The following is a 23,193-nucleotide window of genomic DNA, read 5'->3' as shown; positions in this document are numbered from 1 at the left end:
TCAGGAAAAGTCTGATATTGTGTCAAAATACCTATGTTACAACAATGCTATATATAAATCTAATATATATCCTAAGTCGCGCTTTCCAGACATGAAAAACTCAATTTGAACTTTGCCAATCGGCACAGTAAAATGGGAGATATAGAACTGTCCCCCCCTTTTTTTCGCAGTGTACATTAAGTTAATGTGATGTATAGCATGACTAATAAGCATGGCACTAATGTCTAACTCCTTAGCAAGCTCTCGAGCAGTTGCATACTGAACTCCTTCCACAAGTCCTCATCATGAGTAGTCCGGCCAAAGCGCTCTGCTTCTTGAATGTCATAATCCTTGTCTTTTAACCTTCAGTACCAAACCTTCTTATTGTCATATGATACTTTCGTTAAAACCCCATATTTCTCACTCACAATCTAACCCTTTGCTAGCAATTTTTCATGTTGCGTTCCCATGAAATTTTGTGTTTCAGAAGTGCAACTGCAGAGAATGTGAACTTTCACATTTTCTATTTTTGAAAAAAACACAATATTTCTGCACAAGTGCAACACTTTCTTTTTCATCAGCAGGCAAACTCCGCAATCCTATTAAAATTTTTTTATGAGAAAAACAAATACACTCAATACCAAAAGAAGCACTAATCACAAAAATAACAGTTGAATTTTAAAAAGTGCAACATCATGGGTTGTCAAATAACTACTCTGGAGACATTCTCTGTAACCTCATGATTACTTTTTCACTGCTTTTCAGTGGTTGTGTAGATAATCAAAAAGTATGAAACTTTTCATTGATGAAGCAGGTCAAAAATACACTTCTAATACTTCTTGTTTGCTAGAAGAAATACTAATCACAAAAATTACATCTGAATTTCAAAATGGCAAATCGGTGATCAACAGATGGAATCCATCAACAGACACCTATTAAACGAATACCTCAGTTTTTGTGACATCATGGGTTGCCACATAATTATTTTGGAGACATTCTGAATTGCCTCTGAGTATGTTTTTATGGCTTATTGGTCACAGTATTGAATAATAAAAAATACTGAAACTGTTCATTGATGAATCAAGTTAAAAATAATCTTTTGATACCTCTTGTTTCTTTCTGTCAGACATAATTTGGTCAACAACTGACTGAAATCAACACTCTCTAGGCTCATTTTCATGTACTTAATAATTTTGACAACACAAAAGTATGCAAAACTGTGCAGCAGGATGAATAATTAGTTTGGTAAAAGTATACTTTAGGGTACTCCTTGGCGAAATTTGACAATTTTGGGAGGTAAATGGATACCGAGTTTGTGCAATTCTTTGACTTGTTATTTTGGCTTGTGTAGTGGCAATTCAATGCCATTTTTGTGCAATTCTGGGAGTTTATTTTTTTAAGTGAAAATAGGTCAACGTGTACGTGGATTCCGTGTTTGTACAACTCTTTGTCCTGTTGTTTTGGCTTCAGAATTGCAAAAAAGTGGCATTGTGCATTTCCTTGACTTTATCCATGTACACATCAACTTATTTTCACTTTAAAAAAAACAGAGAATTGCACAAACTAGGCTAAATCGCCGCTACACAAAAGCAAAATAACAAGACAAAGAATTGCACAAACTCAGTATCCATGTACACATTGACCTATTTTCACTTGAAAAAACATTAGAGAATTGCACAAAGTATGTCTTACGCACTCCCTCAAGTTTGTCCATATACACATCGATATATTTTCACTTAAAGAACACCCAATTCTACAGTAGAGGCAAACAACAAATACATTATCTCAATAAACTACATTCTAAACCAAACAATAAAATAACACAAAAATTGAAAAAGCTGCTATGTATTTAAGAACTACACAAAGCAAATATCCACTTATCTTATTTAGAAATTTGTTTGTTTTCAGTCTGTGGCACACAAAGTTTCTTAACAGCATCCAAAAACCTCCTAAATTTATCTGAACTAGAATTCATATATCGGTGTTGCCACATAAATTCACAAAAATAAGAGTCAAAAACATACTATGTAGTTTCGGACTGTCCAGAAAATGGCTATTAAGTAAACTTTCATTTACACACCGGTCAATTAATGCACTTTTCCCTTTCGTTCCAAATCGTACAAAAACTTCAAATTAATCTTACTACATTCAGCCATTGTACCATCTAAACAATGAAACAAGCAATGTACTTCCTAAGCAACACGCACCACAAAAACCCTTGCAAAACATACAATGATTCAAAATTTCGCAGAATAATGCAAACGATTATGTCATAATAGGGTTTCTATAACATTCAACTATTCAGGTTACCTTAAATGATACAACAACTTAGCGATAAACGAAACTACAACTTGGCGATAAATGAAACAACTTCGCGATAATACAAGGGGTACACTAAAGTCAACTCTAACCATTAGTCTTCCTATGGTTTCTTGAAAAAATTTTCTTTCACAAGGAAAGCTTAAACATTAACTGTAACATGACATGTTAGACTTGTGTTAGAACTAGCAATTGCCAATTAACCATATTTCTTGGTAATGGTTGTGGGTGACATAAGGCTGATGTGAGTAGTGTTGAGCATGTAAATATTATATACCTGATTAAGTTGCAAGATGAGAGTGAAAGGTTTGTCATACACTGAAGCAAAAAAAGTTGATTTCCAATGTATGCGAGTGTTCTAAGTGCGAAAATAGTATTAAATTAGTTGAAAGAAGAGTTGTGACGGATATGTGGGGTGATATTATGTATTATATTGTTTCACACATGAGGTCAAAAGCAATGCAAGAAAAAGCTGTTGGTTTTCTGACAGACATAAATCTGAGATTCTGATCCTTCAACTGACATACCTGTGGGATTGGAAATATATTAATCAGTTTCTTATAAATGAGCTGTAAGTGAGTGACCATGCTGTAGTGGACTAGAAAGATGCTTCATTGAGAGGTGTGTGTATGCTTGAAAGAGGATGACATACATGAAGAGCCTGGAAGTGCAACTGAAATGAAAATATCATTGTGGTTACATATAAAATACGGTACATTACTGTTGGCATCACACACAACCTTACATTGCCCATGTCCACAACGATCTGTATTTGCTTGAAAAAATCAAAGAATTGCACAAACTCTGTGTCCATGCACACATTGATCTATTTTCTCTTAAAAAAAAAAAAAATCAGAGAATTGCACAAACTCGGCATTGTGCACTATCTTGGCTTTTCCCATGTACACATCGATCTATTTTCACTTAAAAAATATCAGAGAATTGCACAACCTCGGCACTGCACACTGCCTTGCCCATGTACACACTGATCTATTTTCACTTAAAAAAACATCAGAGAATTGTACAAACTTGGCATTGTGCACTACATTAGCCTTTGTCCATATACACATAGCTCTATTTAAAAAAATCAGACAGTTGAATAAATAAAAAAAATCTCACGTAGTAACATTATAAACCTAACATTTCAACTCAGTTAAAATAGAATTTAAATTTTCTTCAAATATAAAACTATGGCATAACTACAACTTCTTTTTAAAAAGAGGTATAGCCAATATTACATCATAAAATGCATGTCCAAGCCTAAGATAAGTGAACAACGTCTCAAATTGTGCAGCGTCTTCTAGGACTGAGCCTGATGATGTAGTGTACATTTCGTAAAAAACAGAACTTACACAGATTGTTACTTCAACATCGTCGAAGAACTGCTGCACATACAGATCTTTTATGTAAGTAAAAAAGTCCCAGAATGGATCTGCTTCTATCTGATTTCGGTAACGCCTTTTCCACACAAACTCCACAAAATATGAATCAAAAATATCTTCCTAAGATTGCCGAACACTGTGCTTCCAGAATTCCTGCTTTATTTGGCTGGGCACTACTCATAGGTTCAACAAAGTTGAACGAATGATTAACAGATAAATACTGGAAACTTTCATTGTTCAAGCAATCATAAGATTTCCAGCAATATGAGATAATCGTCATCCCATGTAGAACTTTTTGCCTGATAACATCTAGCAAAGTCTCTTTTGATCTATCTTCCCTAACCTAAAAAAAAACAATTAATCTTCGGATTATGGTAACTTGGCGATTTTTTGGCGAAACTTTGGCGACCAACCCTGCTACAGCAACCTGCTAGTTCTTTTTTGGACACCATTTTGTTTTCACAAAGTAAAGGCATATTTTTTTTTTTTTTTTTTTACTCAAAATTTTTTTCCAACAATCTGCTAGCCGAATCACGCTTATGCTAGAACATTTACGAAACAAAAGTGCTTAATCATGACAAAGATTAGGTGCGAAATTGGGAGAGAAAGTGCAGAAACGCCCACTGCTTGCCGCGTTTTTAAGAATTGCACATACACGGTATCATCCATGTACACATCGACCTATTTTCACTTAAAAAAACATCCCAGAATTGCACAAAAATGGCATTGCGCACACTCTTGACTTTATCCATGTACACTGCTAAAGTCCTAACTAGTAACCTTTATCGTCTTACCAAAATGTCGCCAAGTTACCTGTTACCATATTCCAAAGATTAGCCAAAACCACTTTTCACTCTCTCTTTCAATTTCACCATTCACTCATTTACCTCTATTATACTTCCTCTTACCAAACTTGCTTTCATCAATCTCCACAACCATACCAGGACCTTCGATCATCTCACTCTTTTTCACACATACATCCATACACATATCTCTACAAAAAATATGCCCATACACCACAGTTTTATTTGATTTCACTTTCATCAGATTTGTAGCAGCTTCATACACTCACAAATTCGAAAATGTTAAAATCTCAATCATACTCATATTATTCTCTTCAAACTACATACCTTTCCTTAGAGACTTCTTAAAATGATAAGCATTCACACCTTTTTTATGACAAACCCATTCACAGCCATCCAATCTATCCTTCCTTTCGACCAAATGCATATCCTTCATACAAACAGGACAAACATACTGAGAACTAATCAAATCTTCATGCATACACCAGTTAATAACAGATCTCTTACCATTTTGCTCTAATTAAAAAAAAAAAAAAAAAAAGCATATAAATTTTTCCATACATTTCACTTTACTAGATGACGGAGAACGATAGCACTAAATATCAAGCGGGCAAATAATGGTAAAATGAAATGCTCATGCAATTGATAATAATAAAAAAATTACAGTTAATTTTAAGTAAATTACTCATCACAAAAACAACCAAGAAAATTTACATTTAATTTTACATAAATAAAACAATCACAAGACAACCAATAAAATTTACATTTAAGAAAGTGACAATGATGACTTTATATAAGGGTAAAACAGAGTTACGGTAAACCTAAGATGATGGCAGTGGAAATTGAAACTAAGTTAAAACTATCCTGGTAACAAGAAATGATGTTTTATCACCAAAATTAAATAAAATTTGTCCCCAATTGAAGGGACACCCAATTCTACCCTAGAGCCAACTCTGAAATCATAAATCGTTTTTGAATTTATTTCAGATTTTACACAAAGATCATTTATGTGTGCTATCCTATTTTTAGGATGATGAGGAAATATGGTTAATTATAATAAATACAAAATTTACATGTTTACCAGTAATGAGAATGTCCGTAAATGCCAAAATCCTCCCTCCATTTATTAAGTCATACAGACTTTAAGAGGACTTTCAACTACTTTCAGCAATAAATAAATCATTAAAAATGCAGGAATGTTTAAGTGCACATTTCCAGTTAATGCATTAACAATTATTGTTAAATTTTGACATCATGTATAAGAATTTTAAATAATATATAAAAAAAAATCTAAAACTAATCCTCAGTGGCATAACAGCCCTAGTGGGCCAATGCCTGCAGTGCCCGGAAATCTGCTTTCTTGAGGGTGGGCACCGGGGTGCGTAAGCATATGCCCTGAACAAGTGGTCAGCTTGTCGCAAAATAATATATAAAATGAAGGTAAAAAAGTACAGAATAAGCAAAGTTATACTTACATCTAAAAGAATTCTCAACCGATGATCAGAATTTATTTGATCCCGATTCTACAAACAGATAAAAAAAGCAGAATTAATATCACAAAACTAAGATGAAGAATTGCATGAAGGAAAGTTGGCACTGCTTTAGTATTAGTCCTTTTTGGCGAGAAATTTTGTTGGCGACATTCTGTAGCGATAAATGAAAAATTATGATAACCTTGTTATTTATGCTAACCCTAAATACTGAGCTGAAAAAAACATGCCGCCATTTCTGTCCACATAACTTTAACGAATTTAGTAGCTATCAGGGCTTTGATGGCAGGAGGGATAAATTGCATGTTTTTCTTAAAGTTACTTTCAGGTTAATAAAGCACAATATTAAAAATACTTTTTAAAAAGCCAAAAACTGATGCTTTTAATATTACATCACGAGTCTTGACATTTTTTCATATGTCAACTCTGCATATTATAAACTCCACCCCCCCCAAAGATAAAAAACACATTTTTAGTAGCATGAGGTAAACTCTTGGTGTTTCCTTTGGCTAAGGAACCACATGCAAATTTAGACTTCTTTAGATGTTTCTTAAAATGGACAATAATCAAAATTGCCATGGTCTAAAAATACTTTTTTGCCTCATTTCTTAAATTAGAACTATAGAAATGTGTAATTGCATGAATTCATAGACCAAAATTAGGTTTCATTATTGCTTTTAAAACATTTTTATAATTTGTCTGACTATGTTGCTTATATTATGGAATACATTGCTTATAATTTACAGTTCTCAAATTTTATATATCTCATTATTTAATAATTGTATATGAATAACCTTCACTGAGTATTATTACTTTTATTAATAGTATGTTGACATAACAGTCGACTTTTTATTTTAAATTCTATGCAATTTTTTTACATTACTTAAACATTTAATCTAACAGAAATCTGAATTTTTTGTAATAAAAATTCTATAATAAAAGTAAGAGTACAATTTATATATAAAAATTTGACTACATGGCAAGCACTTAGATACTGATTTCAATGTAATTATTATAAAGTTAAATGTAATTATTATTATTATTACTGTCTTTAAATGTAATTATTATAAAGTTTAGATATATTTTTATTAAGATATATTCTTATTCTATTAAAAACTTTAAATGTACTGAACAGAAGGCACACTTTGTGCTTACGACTCAGTCAACCACTTGTGACAAGATAATTTATGATACCAATTAAGTTCAAGTGTTAAATTTAAATTCAAATAAATTTGTAGCCTAAGGCTACACAAATCAATTTAATGCAAAGCTGGTTCAAAAGTTAACTGGCATGGAATTCAACTATCAGCAATTATAATGCAGGACTGAAGACTACAAATCTTATCTTATCTAGCAACCTAGTAACGTGGCCTCTAAAGGCAAAACATGGTTTGTTTTACAAACTAAAAACTTCATTTGGATTTTGGTGGAAAAACAGATGGGAAAATTGACAGTAAAGATCCCAAACATAAAAAAACTCTGGTTACAAAATAAAAGAATGTTACATTATACTCTGTTCCCTGATTAATTATTCACTACATGAAATAGTGTAATGCATTTTTTGTTTGCATCATACACAAATTATTTATTTTATTTAAATGCTGTTCAAAACTGAAGAGGATTTTGCAAACATATTGACCATATTTTTTTACCTATAGATGCAACACTTCACTTGAGAAGTAAGATATAATTAAGAAATAAGAAGAGAGAACAGTATTTATGAATAGAAAATAAATATATATGCTGGTAGCAGAAGGATGCCTTCATAAAGAAGATTTTTAGAGAAATTGGCTCAGATTCACATTGCATGTACGGAAAACCACAAATGTTATCATATAGCCAGCCTGAACTGTCACTGTTCAGTGGCTTATCACTCCACCACTAGTGGATTCCAATGACTGTTCGAATCTTTCACAGAAATCATCAGTTATGATGATTGTTGTTGTGTACGATTACCATTGATACAAAATTTACTCATTATGATAATTTAATTTTAGCTTTTAAATTATAATCATAAATTAATTGTAATAAATTGAGAGATTAAAAAATACACACTTCTTAATAGTTTTACCATTTACAAAATTTAATCATAAAGTATTTCTAACACTGGTACAAAATTTAATCGTTATAATTTAATTTGATTTCCTTTGAAATATTTTATTTTCTTTTAATAACAGGATCTAAGAAAATAACATATACTAGTTTGAAATGCATTTATTAACCTTTTGTAGATTTCATTATTCATAACATAAAAATTAACCTTCCAGCAGGCACGCGTATGTGTGACATACAGTAGATTTTAATTTCGCATTTTTTTTCGTACACCAGAAGGCGCTATGACCGCATGTTCTTGGCTATTCTCTTCTCTTCGTTCCCCCTTCTTTCAGTCGTCTGCTGGATTTCGAGGGGTTAATGCGAGTCTGCAGATTTACTATTTGTATTCCAGAAATACGTGCGACCGTTGAAGTAAGTTTTTGCTATATCTAATTTCCTTTTTTTTTATATAGAAAATCTTTATTCGGTTGATCTTTACATTATGGTAACTTGGCGATTTTTTGGCGAAAATTTGGCAACCAACTCTGCTACAGCAACCCTTTATTTTTTTTTTCCCGCCGCCATTTTGTCTTCACGAAGTAAAGACATGTTTCTTTTCTTTTTATCTACTGAACACTTCTTTCAACAATCTACTAGCCGAATTACACTTATGCTAGAAATTTTATCTAACAAAACTGCTTAATCATGACAAATATTAAGTGCAAAATTGGGAAAAAGTGCACAATCGCAAACTCCTTGCGCGTTTTTCAGAATAGCACATACACAAAAACCATTTACACGTCGACTTATTTTTACTTAAAAAAACATCCCAGAATTGCACAAAAATGGCATTGCACACACTCTTAACTTTATCCATCTACACTGCTATTTTCTCATAAATTACAAAAATTTGCACGAAAATGCAGGAAAATTTTCTCAATCTTTAAACCCGGTAAAAAGAATATATATGAAATTACCTGATCACGAAAAAGTTTATACCCTTTCCAAATATGAACATTTCCACATATAAAATAAATAAAATATCCAAAAACTTTTACCTCTAAATCATCTATTATATTATACACGTCACCAACGAATTCATACCGCAAACATTACAAATACTTAGTGTCAAATATTTAAATTATTTCCATGCACGTTTACTTCAACTTAAACGTATACCAAATTCCTACAAACATAAAATTCACAAAATAACTATCATTTAATTAAAATATCACTAAACCATGTACACGTTGACTTATTTTTACTTAAAAAAACATCCCAGAATTGCACAAAAATGGCATTGCGCACACTCTTTACTATATCCATGTACACTGCTTTTTTCTCATAAATTAGAAAAATTTCATGAAAATGCATAACAATTTTCTGAATCTTTAAACCCGGTAAAAAGAACATATATGAAATTACCTGATCGCGAAAAAATACATACCCTTTTCAAATATGAACATTTCCCCGTATAAAATAAATAAAATATCCAAAAACTTTTACCTCTACATTATCTATTATATTACAAACGTCACTAACTAATTCATACCTTTACTTCATTACAAATGGTTACAAATACTTAGTGTCAAATATTTAAATTATTTCCATGCACGTTTACGCAAATTACTTTACTTCCACCTTACATTTAGAACAATGCATAAAAATAATATCCTCAAATAATTAAAAATACTAACTTACCTATTCTTCTTCAGAATCTTGATTACGTGTCCGATAAACTTTTCTTATTTCTGTTTCACGATCTTTAAAATCATACTTATAGTTCACACCAAGGTACCAGGTAAAATAAATAACTTAATACAACATCTTTACTTCTATCTCGCACAACCATAAAGAAACACTTATTACTACGCCTTTCAATCCCACTAAATACCCATTTCGAATTCACTTTAGTTAGGGCCATGGGATCCAAAAATTAACAAACACTGTTTCACACAACACAGAATAAAGGCAAATACAAAATTTCCAGATTTTTTCCCGATTTCCCCCCCCTTTTCCGATTAAAGAACCGTAATTCGTCCATTAATATCACATGATCTCTCATTTCCCTCACACAAAATAATGCGTAATCGGAACTGAGTACTGCTCACGTTATTACCAAAGTCCCAGGTAGTAACCTTTATCGCCTCCAAAATGTCGCCAAACTACCAGTTACCATATTGTAAAGATCAACCCTTTATTCTTCTGCATCTAAATCTTATAATTTTGTATAATTTGTGTGCATAATTACTTTTAATGATAAAATAGAAGCACTGTATGCGTCACATACGCGCGACCATGTATGATATTTTTGTTCTTTTCTTTTCAGGGGCCCACCAGCGGCCGAGCGGTAAAGTCGCTGAACACTGGTAGTTCGGTCCGAGGTTCGAATCCCGCGAGTGGGCTGGCTGTATGGGCGTTTTCGTGGTTTTCCCCATGTGTAACATGTATAGGAGTCAGTTTCCCTTAGAAAGTCCTCCACGAAGGCATCCCTCCCCTTAGGCAGATAGCCCTAGTGTGCTTTGCCATAATTAAATACACACACACCACACCTTTTCTTTTCAGTTATGGCGAATAAAAGTAAAATACTCGACATGAATGATCCGAAGGATCTTGAGATTATAAGAAATATGCTTTTATGTGACAGTGATGACGATGAGGATATTATTTTAGATGAAAGTATTACAGATGAAGAAGAGCGAATTTCAGAAAAAGGTGATTCAGAATCGGAGATAAGTGCAGAGGGCAATCCTGAAGAGGGAAATAATGATGATAATTCTTCCGAAATGTACATAGCTCATAAAACAGAAATGTCATCGATTCTTGGACATGGCATAAAAAGAAAAACGAGCGCCTCGTAACATATGTGTTCATGTTTCTGGAGTCATCGGTGAAGCTAAATATCTAACAGATATTAAGGGATATATGGAAATGCCTCTTTACTGATAGTTTGATAGAAATCATCGCTGAAGATACGAATAAGTTTATTTCTTCTGTGAAGTCTAATTATTCTCGTATAAGGGACAGCAGAGAAACGAATGGACAGAAATAATTTTTTTTTTGGGCTTACTTTACTTAGCTGGTATTTATCATGGTAACAGAGTTCTGGAATCTTGAGGAACTGTGGAGAATGGAGGAATTTAAAGTAGTAATAAACTTGAAGAGACTTTTGTTTTTACTAAGAGCTTTATGGTTTGATGACATAAACACAAGAGCAGAACGAAGAGAAGTCGATGGCTTGGCTCCAATAAGAAACATTTTTGAAAAGTTTGTCTCTAATTGCCAGAAGTGCTATTCAGTTGGAGAGAATGTCACAACCGATGAGAAATTAGAAGGATTTTGAAGAAGATGTGGTGTCATTCAATACATTCCCAAAAAAACCGAACAAATATGGCATGAAAATTTATGCCATGGTAGACGCTCATATGTTTTACACATACAATATGGACATTTATGCTGGAGCGCAGCCAGATTGTCTTTTTACGTAAGCAACAAACCACACGATGTTGTAAAAAGGTTGACAGAACCTATTGATAACACTGGAAGATATGTAACCACAGACAACTGGTTTTCAAGTTTTGAGTTAGTACGAGAAATAGATGAAAAAAATTGTCATTTGTAGGTACTTTGAAAAACAATAAACCTCAAATTCCGGATCAGTTCAAGCTGGCGAAAACTCGGAAACCCAATACGAGTCTTTTTGGATTTATAAAAAATATGACACTTCTCTAATATGTACCCAAACGTTATAGAAACGTCATATTGATTTCAAATCTTCATGATGACGTAACAATAGATGAAAATACCCAAGACCAAAAAAAGCCTGAGATTATCACATTTTACAATCGTACCAAAAGAGGTGTGGACTCTTGTAGTTTTCTTCTCTATGCTGAATATAGCAGCAATCAACAGCTACATAATTCATTCAACGAATAATAGTGAAAAATTACTTAGAAGATAATATCTGCGAAAGCTAGCAAATGCTCTTGTGAAGGAAAACGTTGAAAGAAGAATCCCTAACTCTCTTCAAAGTGAGCTGAAATTTAAATTGTTGAAACGAAAAGCAGAATTAGCTGTTGTTGAAGAAATGACTTCAGGGGAAAAAAGATGCAAACCCTGCAAAATGACAAGCATACTGGAATTACGAGGTTCATCTGTGAAATTTGTTTAAAATTCATTTGTCTAGAGCACTGTAAACATATTTGTTCAGACTGCACCGATGCAATGAAGTGACTATAAAATTGATTTGTTATGTAATATTTAATGTGTTTTTTCACTTACTGATTAAAAATATAAAAGTTCAATTGAAATATTGGCAGTTTAATTTTGTTTTACTTTCAAGTTAGTTTGATAAGTCTTTAGTCCATTTTATATTGTTTTTTTTTTCTTTATACTTATTTTATTTTCCTTAATTTAAAGTTAAGATTGTTTAACTCAATTGTACTTATTAACATTTAACTATTTACAAGCTAATTTTAATATTTTTGCTCTGGAAAATTTATTTTTTATAATAGCGTATCTAAGAAATACGCACGACCTTTCTTGTTGGTGCAGAAGGCGCGCCCGCTGGAAGGTTAACCTTTTGTAGATTTAAAATTTTAGCTAAATACTAATATAATATAAATATTAACTAATTACTTAAAAATTAATAGTTAATACATTAATATTATATTTTGTATTTTAAAATATTAACCTTTTGTAAATTTCATTAAATAATAATACATTCATTTCATTAAATAAATTTACCATAAATTCATTTATGGTAGTGTTTCAGGAATTTATTATAGCAGTACTAGAAATGTTGAAAATTAGAGAAAGACTGTTTATTCTAATCAAGAGCTTATTTTTACAGATTGTTATTTAGTCTAGATCGGGTTTTGTTGAAAATCCGCCATTTTTTTCCGATTTTCAAAGCCGGGTCTACCTTGGCGATCGAAGTTTGTCGCCGACTCAAAAAATCGCCAAAAGGACCAATACTAAAGCTGTTCCCGATTCTCTTCCAAGTCTACCGAATTCTCAACCGATGATCAGAATTTATTTGATCCCGAGTCTACAGACAGTGCATGAAGGTTAAGTTAAATATTTATAACACATAGTTTAGTGTATGAAGTTTAAAAAACTGAAAAATTAGCTTGTATTTTGCTAAAATGCAACAATTCTATACATCACCCAATGTATGAAGTAGAATAATACATCAGAATACTCACAGAGCTCTTTTTATACAACATTTCTTTAACCATAGTATCAATGAGTCGTTCACGTTCTTCATGATAACGCCTCTGCTGCTCAAGCAGAGTCTCCATTGGGAATTATATATAATTTTTGGGTATAAAATCGAATAAGCGTTTAAATTACCACAGCAACCAGACAAAGTAGACTGATGTTTTGTTTTGCACCCAATAAGTCTTTCTGCAGGATACCACAATTGTTTTTTCATCAACGGCAGTACGATTAATCTTAATGCAAAGAACTAAATTTCTTCATCTTAAGTAGGAAATCCTTTCCGTTTCTTACAAGTACTAAACAATTAATCTATTCTAATAGGGTACACTAAACTTTAATACCTTTGGAAATTCTCATTTTTATTGAAACGTTTCTTATTAAACAAAATAAGTGTCTTACTAAACAAAACGAGAGTTTCCTGTAAGTTCTAAAAAATGTTTTAGAAAAAGATTGAATTATAATATATAAATATAATCAATTTCCGCGATCTAAGGATCCTTCCTTCCTGAATATTTAAAGGCTTCTTCCTGCATATAATATCCCATAGTTTACTTTTTGAATTTTTGTAACAGAGCATCACGCCGCTTTTGTTTTTAGGCAGCCTTCATATGTTTTGAAATGCCTACAAAAATACTGTTTATTTATTTTGGTGATAATTTATTTAACAAGTTAAAAATTCTGATTAGCGATGAATGTCAAGAATCGCTGTTTCAAAATCTTAATTGCACAGTGTTTAACCTTTTAAAAGAAACTTCATATCTACATGTTATCGACGAAGTATTTTTAAGTTGGTCTCATGTGCTAATAAAAGTTGGTATGCCGCAACTATTTTCTTGCTGTTCTTCTGTTTATAAATACATTTAGTTAAGTTTTCGGAAAATTCAATAAATATGTTGGTTTTAATATTGGGTCATAATGAAAGTTCTACGTTTTTCAAATCGAAGTGCATTTTCTTGTAATTATTTTATTACTAGTGATGAGTGACACTGATGGAAGTACATGTTTAAATATGGGTTTTTCTGCTCATGTTGTGTAATTCATAATTTTGGTTTCAATGAAGTGCTAAAAATGTTGCATAAACCCTGAAGTCCATTTTCGTCATATTATGCTCTTTTATTTAAAAAAAAAGGAAAATTTTGTGTATATATGGAAAATGTGCTGTTTCTGATGACATAGTATGAAGGGGCTAATCTTTGGAATATGGTAACAGGTAGTTTGGCAACATTTTGGTAAGGTGATAAAGGCGAACAAAATTGCTTAATCATTGCACAAAAATGGCATTGCGCACACTCTTGACTTTATCCATGTACACTGCTAAAGTCCTAGCTAGTAACCTTTATTGCCTTACCAAAATGTCACCAAACTACCTGTTACCATATTCTAAAGATTAGCCAAGAACTTCTCTAGTTTCATTTAACACAGAAATATATGCCAAAATTCGAGCAAGCACATTCTGCGCTGTTAAAATATGGAACACCCATATACTGTAGCACGTTGTATCGAATCTTCAACGATGAAATTTCCAGGCTTTAACTTCTCAAACTACCTTCATAGGTTGATCTTTACAATATGGTAACTGGTAGTTTGGCGACATTTTGGAGGCGATAAAGGTTACTACCTGGGACTTTGGTAATAATGTGAGCAGTACTCAGTTCCGATTACGCATTATTTTGCGTGAGGGAAATGAGAGATCATGGGATATGTCATGTGATATTAATGGACGAATTACGGTTCTTTAATCGGGAAAAAATGTGGATATTTTGTATTTAGCTTTATTCTGTGTTTTGTGAAACAGTGTTGTTTAATTTTTGGATCCCATGGCCCTAAATAAAGTGAATTCGAAATGGGTATTTAGGCATTGTGATAGAGAGAAGTTTGCTTTTTATTTAGCGGAGGAAGTATGGAGGAAAAATTCTCACAAAAAATCTTTCAATAATTTTATTGAATGAATTAGAAAAGTGTATCCGCCACATAATCAAGATTCTGAAGAAGATTAGGTAAGTTAGTATTTTTAATTATTTGAGAATATTATTTTTATGCATTGTTCAAAATGTAAGGTGGAAAGGAATTTGGTATTATTGGGAAAATTGTTATTAGCAATGATTTAAAGTAATTAGGATTGTAAGGTAATTTTTATTAATTTAATGTATGTGCTCATTTATATTTTAAGTAGTGTTTTTGAATTTAATTATATTTTAATGAAATGATAGTTATTTTGTGAATTTTATGTTTGTAGGAATTTGGTATACGTTTAAGTTGAAATAAACGTGCATGGAAATAATTTAAATATTTGATACTAAGTATTCGTAATGCTTGCGGTATGAATTCGTTGGTGACATGTATAATGTAATAGATGATTTAGAGGTAAAAGTTTTTGGATATTTTATTTATTTTATATGTGGAAATGTTCATATTTGTAAAGGGTAAATACTTTTTCGCGATCAGGTAATTTCATATATGTTCTTTTTACCGGGTTTAAAGATTGAGAAAATTGTCATGTATTTTCGTGAAATTTTTCTAATTTATGAGAAAAAAGCAGTGTACATGGATATAGTGAAGAGTGTGCGCAATGCCATTTTTGTGCAATTCTGGGATGTTTTTTTAAGTAAAAATAAGTCGGCGTGTACATGGTTTATGTGTATGTGTTATTTTGAAAAACGCGTAAGGAGTATGGTATTGTGCACTTTTTCCCAATTTTGCAGTGAATATTTGTCATGATTAAGCAGTTTTGTTTGATAAAATTTCTAGCGTAAGTGTAATTCGGCTAGTAGATTGTTGGAAGAAGTGTTCAGTAGATAAAAAGAAAAGAAACATGTCTTTACTTCGTGAAGACAAAATGGTGGCGGGGAAAAAAAATAGAGGGTTGCTGTAGGAGAGTTGGTTGCCAAATTTTCGCCAAAAAATCGCCAAGTTACCATAATGTAAAGATCAACCGGAATGGTATACCATCAATTGTCATTAAACCAGAGTATAATTTTGAAAAACTACTGCTCCCAAATGTCAGTTTTAAAAGTTGAAATTGAAGCACAGTATATAGAACTTCCTAGTTCTTGAGGTGTTATCTTCATCATGACAATGCTTAATTCCCCATTTCAATGAATAGCAGACAAAGACATACTGAATATGGCTGGTATGTTTTGTGTCATCCTGCCCATATTCACTAGACCTCCTCCCTTGGATTTTAAGCCTCATCACATCACTTTAAAATTCTTTGGGGCCTGTTGAACAGCATGTCAGAAATTTTTTTTATGAATAAATTTAATGACTTTTTTAAAAAAGGAATATTCCGCCTGCTGGAGAGATAGAAAAAAGTCATATAACAAAATTATATTTATGTAATTCCATAAAATTTTTTACATTTTTGTACTGCTTCATTTGTATTTTTCATAAAAAAACAACTTTTCAGATGACCCAATATTTTGGTCAAAGTTTGGTAATAAAGCCATTTTGGTTATATCTTCTTTCAAATGTTTACATTTGATTAACTTTAATTAAATTATCTTTAGAATTAGTGTGATAGTTTTGTTTGATTCATTTTAAAATTTTCCTTCTTTTTCAGGAGAAAAGATATATTATTGCGGTTTTAATAAATCCGAAAGCAATGATGTGCATGAAGTATTTTGCGAGATAAAAAATGGTTTGATAGTGAAGATTATATGTGGTTTACAAATTTCATTCTTTGTGACAAATGATGGGTATTGCTATGTTTACTCACATACAGATTTCCAACCAGAATTGATCGATTTTGGTAGTCCTGATGTAAAAATAAAAAATGTTGCAGTTGGTGGCATGCATGCTGTAGCAGTAACTGAAAGTAAGTCTATAAAAATTTATATGCTAAAAAAAAAAAAAGGAATGTAATGTCAGCAACTATATTACCACATACTTTTTTCATCTTCCTTGATGAATGTAAAAGTTATTTATAAGGGAAACCTTTTTAAAAGATAATTAAGCTGTGGATGTGTATTATAAATCAGCAAACATTATTAATATGTCAAAAGAAAATAATTAAAAATACAAAACTGAATTGTTAAATAAGGATTATATTATATATTAAATACTATGTGTACTACATTGTATGGTGCATTACTATTCTCTCAGGGAAAGTGCAGAGTTCTCTCCATCTACTCGGAGATCTGTTTTCATTTAAAATAAATCAAAGAATTGCATAAATTTTGACATTGTACACATTAAACATTATATATTACTCTTTTTTCTTCCCATATACAACCACAATTAGAGGCATGCCTTAAAGGCAGTTTTCAGATAACCGGCTCTTGGCGATTTGTTGACATATCAGAAAAGAGTGCATATGCTCCAGATTACAGTAACCTTGACAAGCGTTACAACCCTGCAAACCACTCAGGGAATTTTCTTGAAGGACGAAAAGGGATATTTTCTGTTTACATAGATTTAGGGAACGTTACAGTAAAACAAAATAAAAGTTGGAAAATCGCAAATCATAATTAGTTCATATTTTTGCAAATCGTTATTGGGTGTTAATTTCAGTTAAAAAAATTCCTCATAATTAGCAGAACAGCAATGAGTATCATCAGAATGTCAACACAAATTGGGGTAAGCGCATTTTAAAATCCAAGATGGCAGCCAAAGTTGTTATTCCTGTCCGAGGGAATTTGGAGAAGGAAAACAATTCTGAACTACCAAACGTGCAAAGAACAAGACAAAATTTAATGTACCCCAATTTATATTGACATTCTGACGATACTCATCGCTGTTCTAGTAATTATGAGGAATTTTTTTAACTGAAATTAACATCCGATAACGATTTGCGATTTTCCAACTTTTATTTTGTTTTACCGTAACGTTCCTTAAATATATGTAAACAGAAAATATCTCTTTTTATCCTTCAGGAAAATTCCCTGAGTGGGTTGCAGGGTTGTAACGCTTGTCAAGGTTACCATAATCTGGCGCATATGCACTCTCTTCTGATATGTCAACAAATCGCCAAGAGCCGGTTTGGATTTCACTTTAAAAAAATTCAATAATTTGCAGAAACTTGGCATTGGGCACAAATCCTACTTTTCTGCCATCATGCAGATCAATGCATCATGGCAAAAACAGGGATTCTACTTTTGCTGTTTAAAAATGTGAAGTTTTAAAATTAACAAATAACATCCACAGACGACACATGACCAATAGTGAAATGTCCCACAATCCTATTCTTTCTGGTTATTAAGAAATATGAGGTTTCTGAAATGAAACCATTATCAAGGAACAAAAGAAAAGAGGATTATCTGATTAAAAATCATTATCTAACATCAAAACTGCCAAATTTGATCCGTGCTTAACCTTAACCAAAATGAATTGAAATCTTCTAACTTTATTTGAAACATGAAAAGGAAAATAAGTTACGAAGAATTAAATACATTAATGATTGGAGAAACAATTGCACTCTGAGCAAACAAATATTAGTCTTTGAATGAAATTTAGTAAGGTTTTAGAATTTTTTTTTTTTTTTTTTTTTTTTTTTTTCAAATATTATCACAGAAGCATTCCGTTTGCTCTTTTAATTGCATATCATAATTCCATCAGACTGAAGCTTCTTAGATATTTTATAACCTAGTTCCCTTGATATCATACAACATTAAAAATAAATCTGTTAAATAGATTTAAACATATACAGCAATGAATGATCAAATGCATTAGTTTAGAGTTGTTTGAAATTTTAGAGCAGGAAATCTAATTGGTGATAATTTTTAGTTTTCTTCATTTTAGTCCGAGTACCACTGTAGAGATGTATCTAGTTTTTTGTGCAAAGAAATATGAGGAAACAGCTGTGCCCTTGCTAATAGGCGAATTAGGGTGTGCCCTTGCTAATATGTGAGTCTTCTAACTGCTAACTGAGTATACTAACCACTAATACCACAAGAATATGCACAGGGAAATGTTATAACTCCTTATGGTATACTCAAGTTATATAAGTTTTAAGTGTCTATATTCCATATATACATGTGATATACCAGCTTTTGTTAGGAATAAATAGATTGTTGAAGAATCATCAATGTAGTCGTAGCTTAAATAATCAGACGATAAGTTTTAAAAAACAGGATCCATTTATTATATTTCAGGAGAAAATAGCAGTTACAAAATTAGATAGCCGGAGTAAATAAAAAGAATTACTAATCACTTTTTGTATGAAGTTTACTGCATCGTGACATTAAAGAAAAAGCCCCGATATTCCTTTTGCGAGTCTTTTTATAGCCTCTGGAAAGGCGGAGCTTCCAAGAAATGATGTCAGCCAATCCAGTTCGCTTGAAAATCTCCAGAACATTCTAAAACTGTACGTGTAGAAAAGGCGGAAAAAACAACTTTACTACGGGGCTGTGGATTTAATTCCACGTACTTTCAAATAAGAGAACGTCGCAATTAAAAATGAAAAGAACATACAGTTAGAATTTTAATTGTATTCTTGACTATGGAATTTTATTATTACATACACATATGTATGTTTTTAATTTCTTTCTCATGCAATGGTTATCAACTTAATTCCTTAAAAATTGACATACCTTCATCTAAAGATTATTCTAAATACTGTCCCTCTTCTGTTGTGCATATTTTTAAGCAAAGCATTTTTTACCAATTTTTTAATTATTATTAAAAATATTTATCATCTGTTTTTCACAAAAATTGATTCTATTAGCAATTATCCTGTTGAAATATTTTCTGCAAGAAAGTATCAGCAAATTTCATTGCCTCGTGTTTTAACAAACCTAGTTCTTTATTGTCAATATGATTAAGATGCATTCATGTTAATTTTTAAATTATTAAATATGTACTCTTGTGTTGTCAGGACCAGATTCAGAAATTTATAGGTATGCACATATGTATGTGTGTGTGTACACACACACTTGTATATATGCATACACACATGCATGCATATATACATTTCTGAAACTGGTCCCAATAACAAAAGAGTACCATTTAATTATGTACAGCAGTATAAAAGCAAATATATGTTCTGTGAGCATAAGCATAAAAAAATTGATACTTATATATTATCTCAATCACCTTAGTGCAGTTTGGAAAATTTTATGGAAGAAAAGGAACAATTACTTTCATTATAGAAATTATATATTAGATAAATGCCTACTATTACATACATATTCTACATTTCAAATATATATTTATTCCAAAAGACAGTTAGTAAATTTAGTTATAAAGGGGGTTTTGTTGGTGTGGAAATTTCGTAGTGATTGCTTTTAGAAGGAATTCGAAGCATTGTTTCTTTAATGGTGTTGCAATGCAATAATATATTTTTTGCAAAAATTTCACCTTTCTTTCTTCTGCTATAGAAAAATCGGTTCCCAGACAAAAGCCCACTGGACGAAAGTGCACGTCACAAAAGCCCACTATGATAATTGCCCACGCGTCAAATACCCACAACGATGAAAGCGCACATTGATAAAAGCCCACACTGATAAAAGCCCACATAGATATAAGCCCACGGTGATAAAAGCGCACATAATCAAAAGGGACTTATGGTTTTTTTTATTTCTATACCATGTATTTATAATTTTAATTATAAGCTTATTATCAAAGTTTAAATATATTTCTCATTGAAAGCTTTTTTGAATGTAACAATCATAATTTGGCTATTTTCTAGAGATATTTTCTTTTAGATTTCTTTTTTAGATAAATTAAAACTGTCAGCTGACACCCTGTCAGAAAATGAATTCCAAATGTAACCTCTTAAATCTTTCAATTACAGCAATTTAGAATAGTGTTTTTAATTTTAATTTTATTTATTTTTTTGGGGGGATGGAACAACTCTTAGAAGTACAACTCTTATCTACAAATTTAAGCACAATCACCTCAAAATATAGTAATAAATATGAAGCATTTTATTAGAGATTGTGAAGATTACAAAGAACTATGCATATATTAACATCTAATAAAATTTTGTAACTACATAAATATATACATATTTATAAAGTCATTAGATTCATAGTTCATCGTTTTTAAATTCTAAGTATATATATTATATCAATTCATCATTCATTAATAGTATTATGTATAGTAATAGAAAATTATTAATGTTTCAAATTGTAAAATTTTAATAATTTGTCTTCCATTTGCTGTATATTTGTTCAAGATGTATGTTATATAACATGAAAAATACACAGAAAGCAGCTAATCTTATACAACAGTTGATTGTGAAAGAAAAATTACAGTGCTCTATTTAATTTAGTGCTAAATTTATGTTTAAAATTTGATGTTGAATTCAAAAACGTTCATTTGGTAACCAGACCTAATAAACCTAAGAAATCAAATTTGAAGTATACCTTACGTGTTAGTACTAATTTCTGCTTAATGAATTATTCTTAGGAAAGAACCTTAAAAACAGGTGAAACATTTCATGCTAGAAAACAAGATATTAGGAATTTTTGAGCTCATTCAATAAGGGAAAAATTATTCAAAATGTAGCTCCTTAATTAAGCATTTTTTCTACTTGATCGCCAACACGGTTTATAAGAAATATCTCCTACAAGTTATGGGCCACTATTTCTCTGTTGTCAGAGTATGAAATTTGTATAGGGAAAACAATGCATTTCGAAGTGAAGAAAATGACCTTAATTTGATAGTTTTTCTAAATAATAAATTTTTACACTTTATACGTTTCTTTTTCTTAATCTAGGCGAAATAACATTCAACATGTAATAACAGCATAAAACCCACAAAAGAAGTGTTCCAGTGAAATTCAGTTTCTAAATGCTGTTTAAATTTGCTTCATTGAAAGTTTTTGCATATAAATAATTACCAGTAAATTAAACTGAACTACTTTTTAAGCGTTTACAGTTAATCGAGTAACATAATATTTTTTATTGAAATAAAAATTATTTTTAATGTGCAAGATTACTTTTCTTACAATGGTTCATGGTTCTTAAATCCACTTGTTCATGAGTTCAGAAACCTTCATTATTAAAATTATTCAAATAGTTTAACTTTCATATGGTTTCGTGTTTTTCATTTTAACTTTCATATGGTTACGTTTTCAACCATATGAAAGTTAAAATGGAAAATTTACGTAAATTTTAATATATGTAATAATTTAATTTTTTTAGAAATAGTTCAGTAGTTTAAAACAATGGCTTTACTTCGATATAACAGACAAGTTTAATTAGTTCATCATAAAGTTGTTAGAGACACTATCGAATCAGGAACTAGCATATTTTTTCACTCTGCAGTTTTACTGCAAAAACAGTGAATTATCCCTTTAAAAATACTTAAGAAATATTTAATTCCTTTCTTTTTCCAGTTATTGATTTTTTAAAAAAATAATTGAAATTCTAACTAAATCCTTAGATAAAAAGTTATTCAAGAACTAGACTAAAGAAATGCAAGGAAGGGGGTTAACTTCAGTTACAAGCGGAATTTCAGATATTGTTATTTTCTAGTAACTAACAAAAAACATTTAAAATCCTTTTTAATTTATTCCTGACCACCCTTTAATTGCTCTCCTGCCGTCCCTTCTGAGGCCATTCTTTGGCACTCCAGGTTCGATAGGGGATAAAGCAATTAAGCAAGGCTCTCCTCTCTTTAACTGCTTTTCACACAGCTGGGGACAAAAGAAGAGGAACGCAATGGTTTCCCGCCTGAATTAGCCAGCGGCCAGTTAGAAAACTGCAAGACAAAAGCCCACAAGACGAATGCCCACTTAAAAACAGCACACATTTTCAGGAAATCCAAAATAGCAAAGGCTTTCTAAAAAATTGTACGAGTAATAATTATTATGATTAAAAATGAAATTTAAAGTGGAATGAAATTAATTTATGTAAAATCCAAGTTGTCAAAATTTAACTAGGATATTTGAAACCATGCTTTTAATTCACCATTAAAACAGTGTTTGTGATAGTGCACACAAATGTTTTCTTAATCAAAATAGAATACGGTACTTTTATTTTTTCCATTGAAATGAAAGTTCTGCTTTAATTCTCCATATTA

At 31.3% G+C, this 23,193-nt stretch overlaps 2 protein-coding genes across 4 annotated transcripts in view; one reads left to right on the top strand and one right to left on the bottom strand.

The window, feature by feature from the left end:
- The window catches only part of noi (splicing factor 3a subunit 3 noi), an 88,298-nt gene extending 74,891 nt beyond the window's left edge, over positions 1–13,407 (bottom strand). The window contains exons 1-2 of one of the 2 annotated variants that reach the window (XM_085823510.1): positions 13,215–13,407; positions 5,959–6,006 (exon numbers count right to left, since the gene is read on the bottom strand). In XM_085823510.1, the coding sequence (XP_085679636.1) occupies positions 5,959–6,006; positions 13,215–13,310 (144 nt within the window). In that variant the 5' untranslated portion in view covers positions 13,311–13,407. Of the gene's footprint in view, positions 1–2,825; positions 2,901–5,958; positions 6,007–13,214 lie in introns of those variants that run through there. The other variant, XM_085823511.1, reaches the window with a different exon arrangement.
- Positions 13,408–13,771: 364 nt separating this feature from the next.
- LOC118179568 (RCC1 domain-containing protein 1-like) overlaps positions 13,772–23,193 on the top strand; it is a 35,570-nt gene continuing 26,148 nt past the window's right edge. The window contains exons 1-2 of one of the 2 annotated variants that reach the window (XM_035348745.2): positions 13,772–14,044; positions 16,790–17,044. In XM_035348745.2, coding sequence (XP_035204636.1) covers positions 13,849–14,044; positions 16,790–17,044 — 451 coding nt within the window. In that variant the 5' untranslated portion in view covers positions 13,772–13,848. The remainder of the gene's footprint in view (positions 14,045–16,789; positions 17,045–23,193) is intronic. The other variant, XM_035348746.2, reaches the window with a different exon arrangement.

This window comes from Stegodyphus dumicola, chromosome 9, assembly GCF_044657685.1.
Source record: "Stegodyphus dumicola isolate Sdum_Otavi_A_Nest chromosome 9, ASM4465768v1".
Classification (NCBI taxonomy): Eukaryota; Metazoa; Arthropoda; class Arachnida; order Araneae; family Eresidae; genus Stegodyphus; species Stegodyphus dumicola.
The sequence above is the reverse complement of the archived record's forward strand: the minus strand, read 5'-3'. Positions and strand labels throughout refer to the sequence as shown.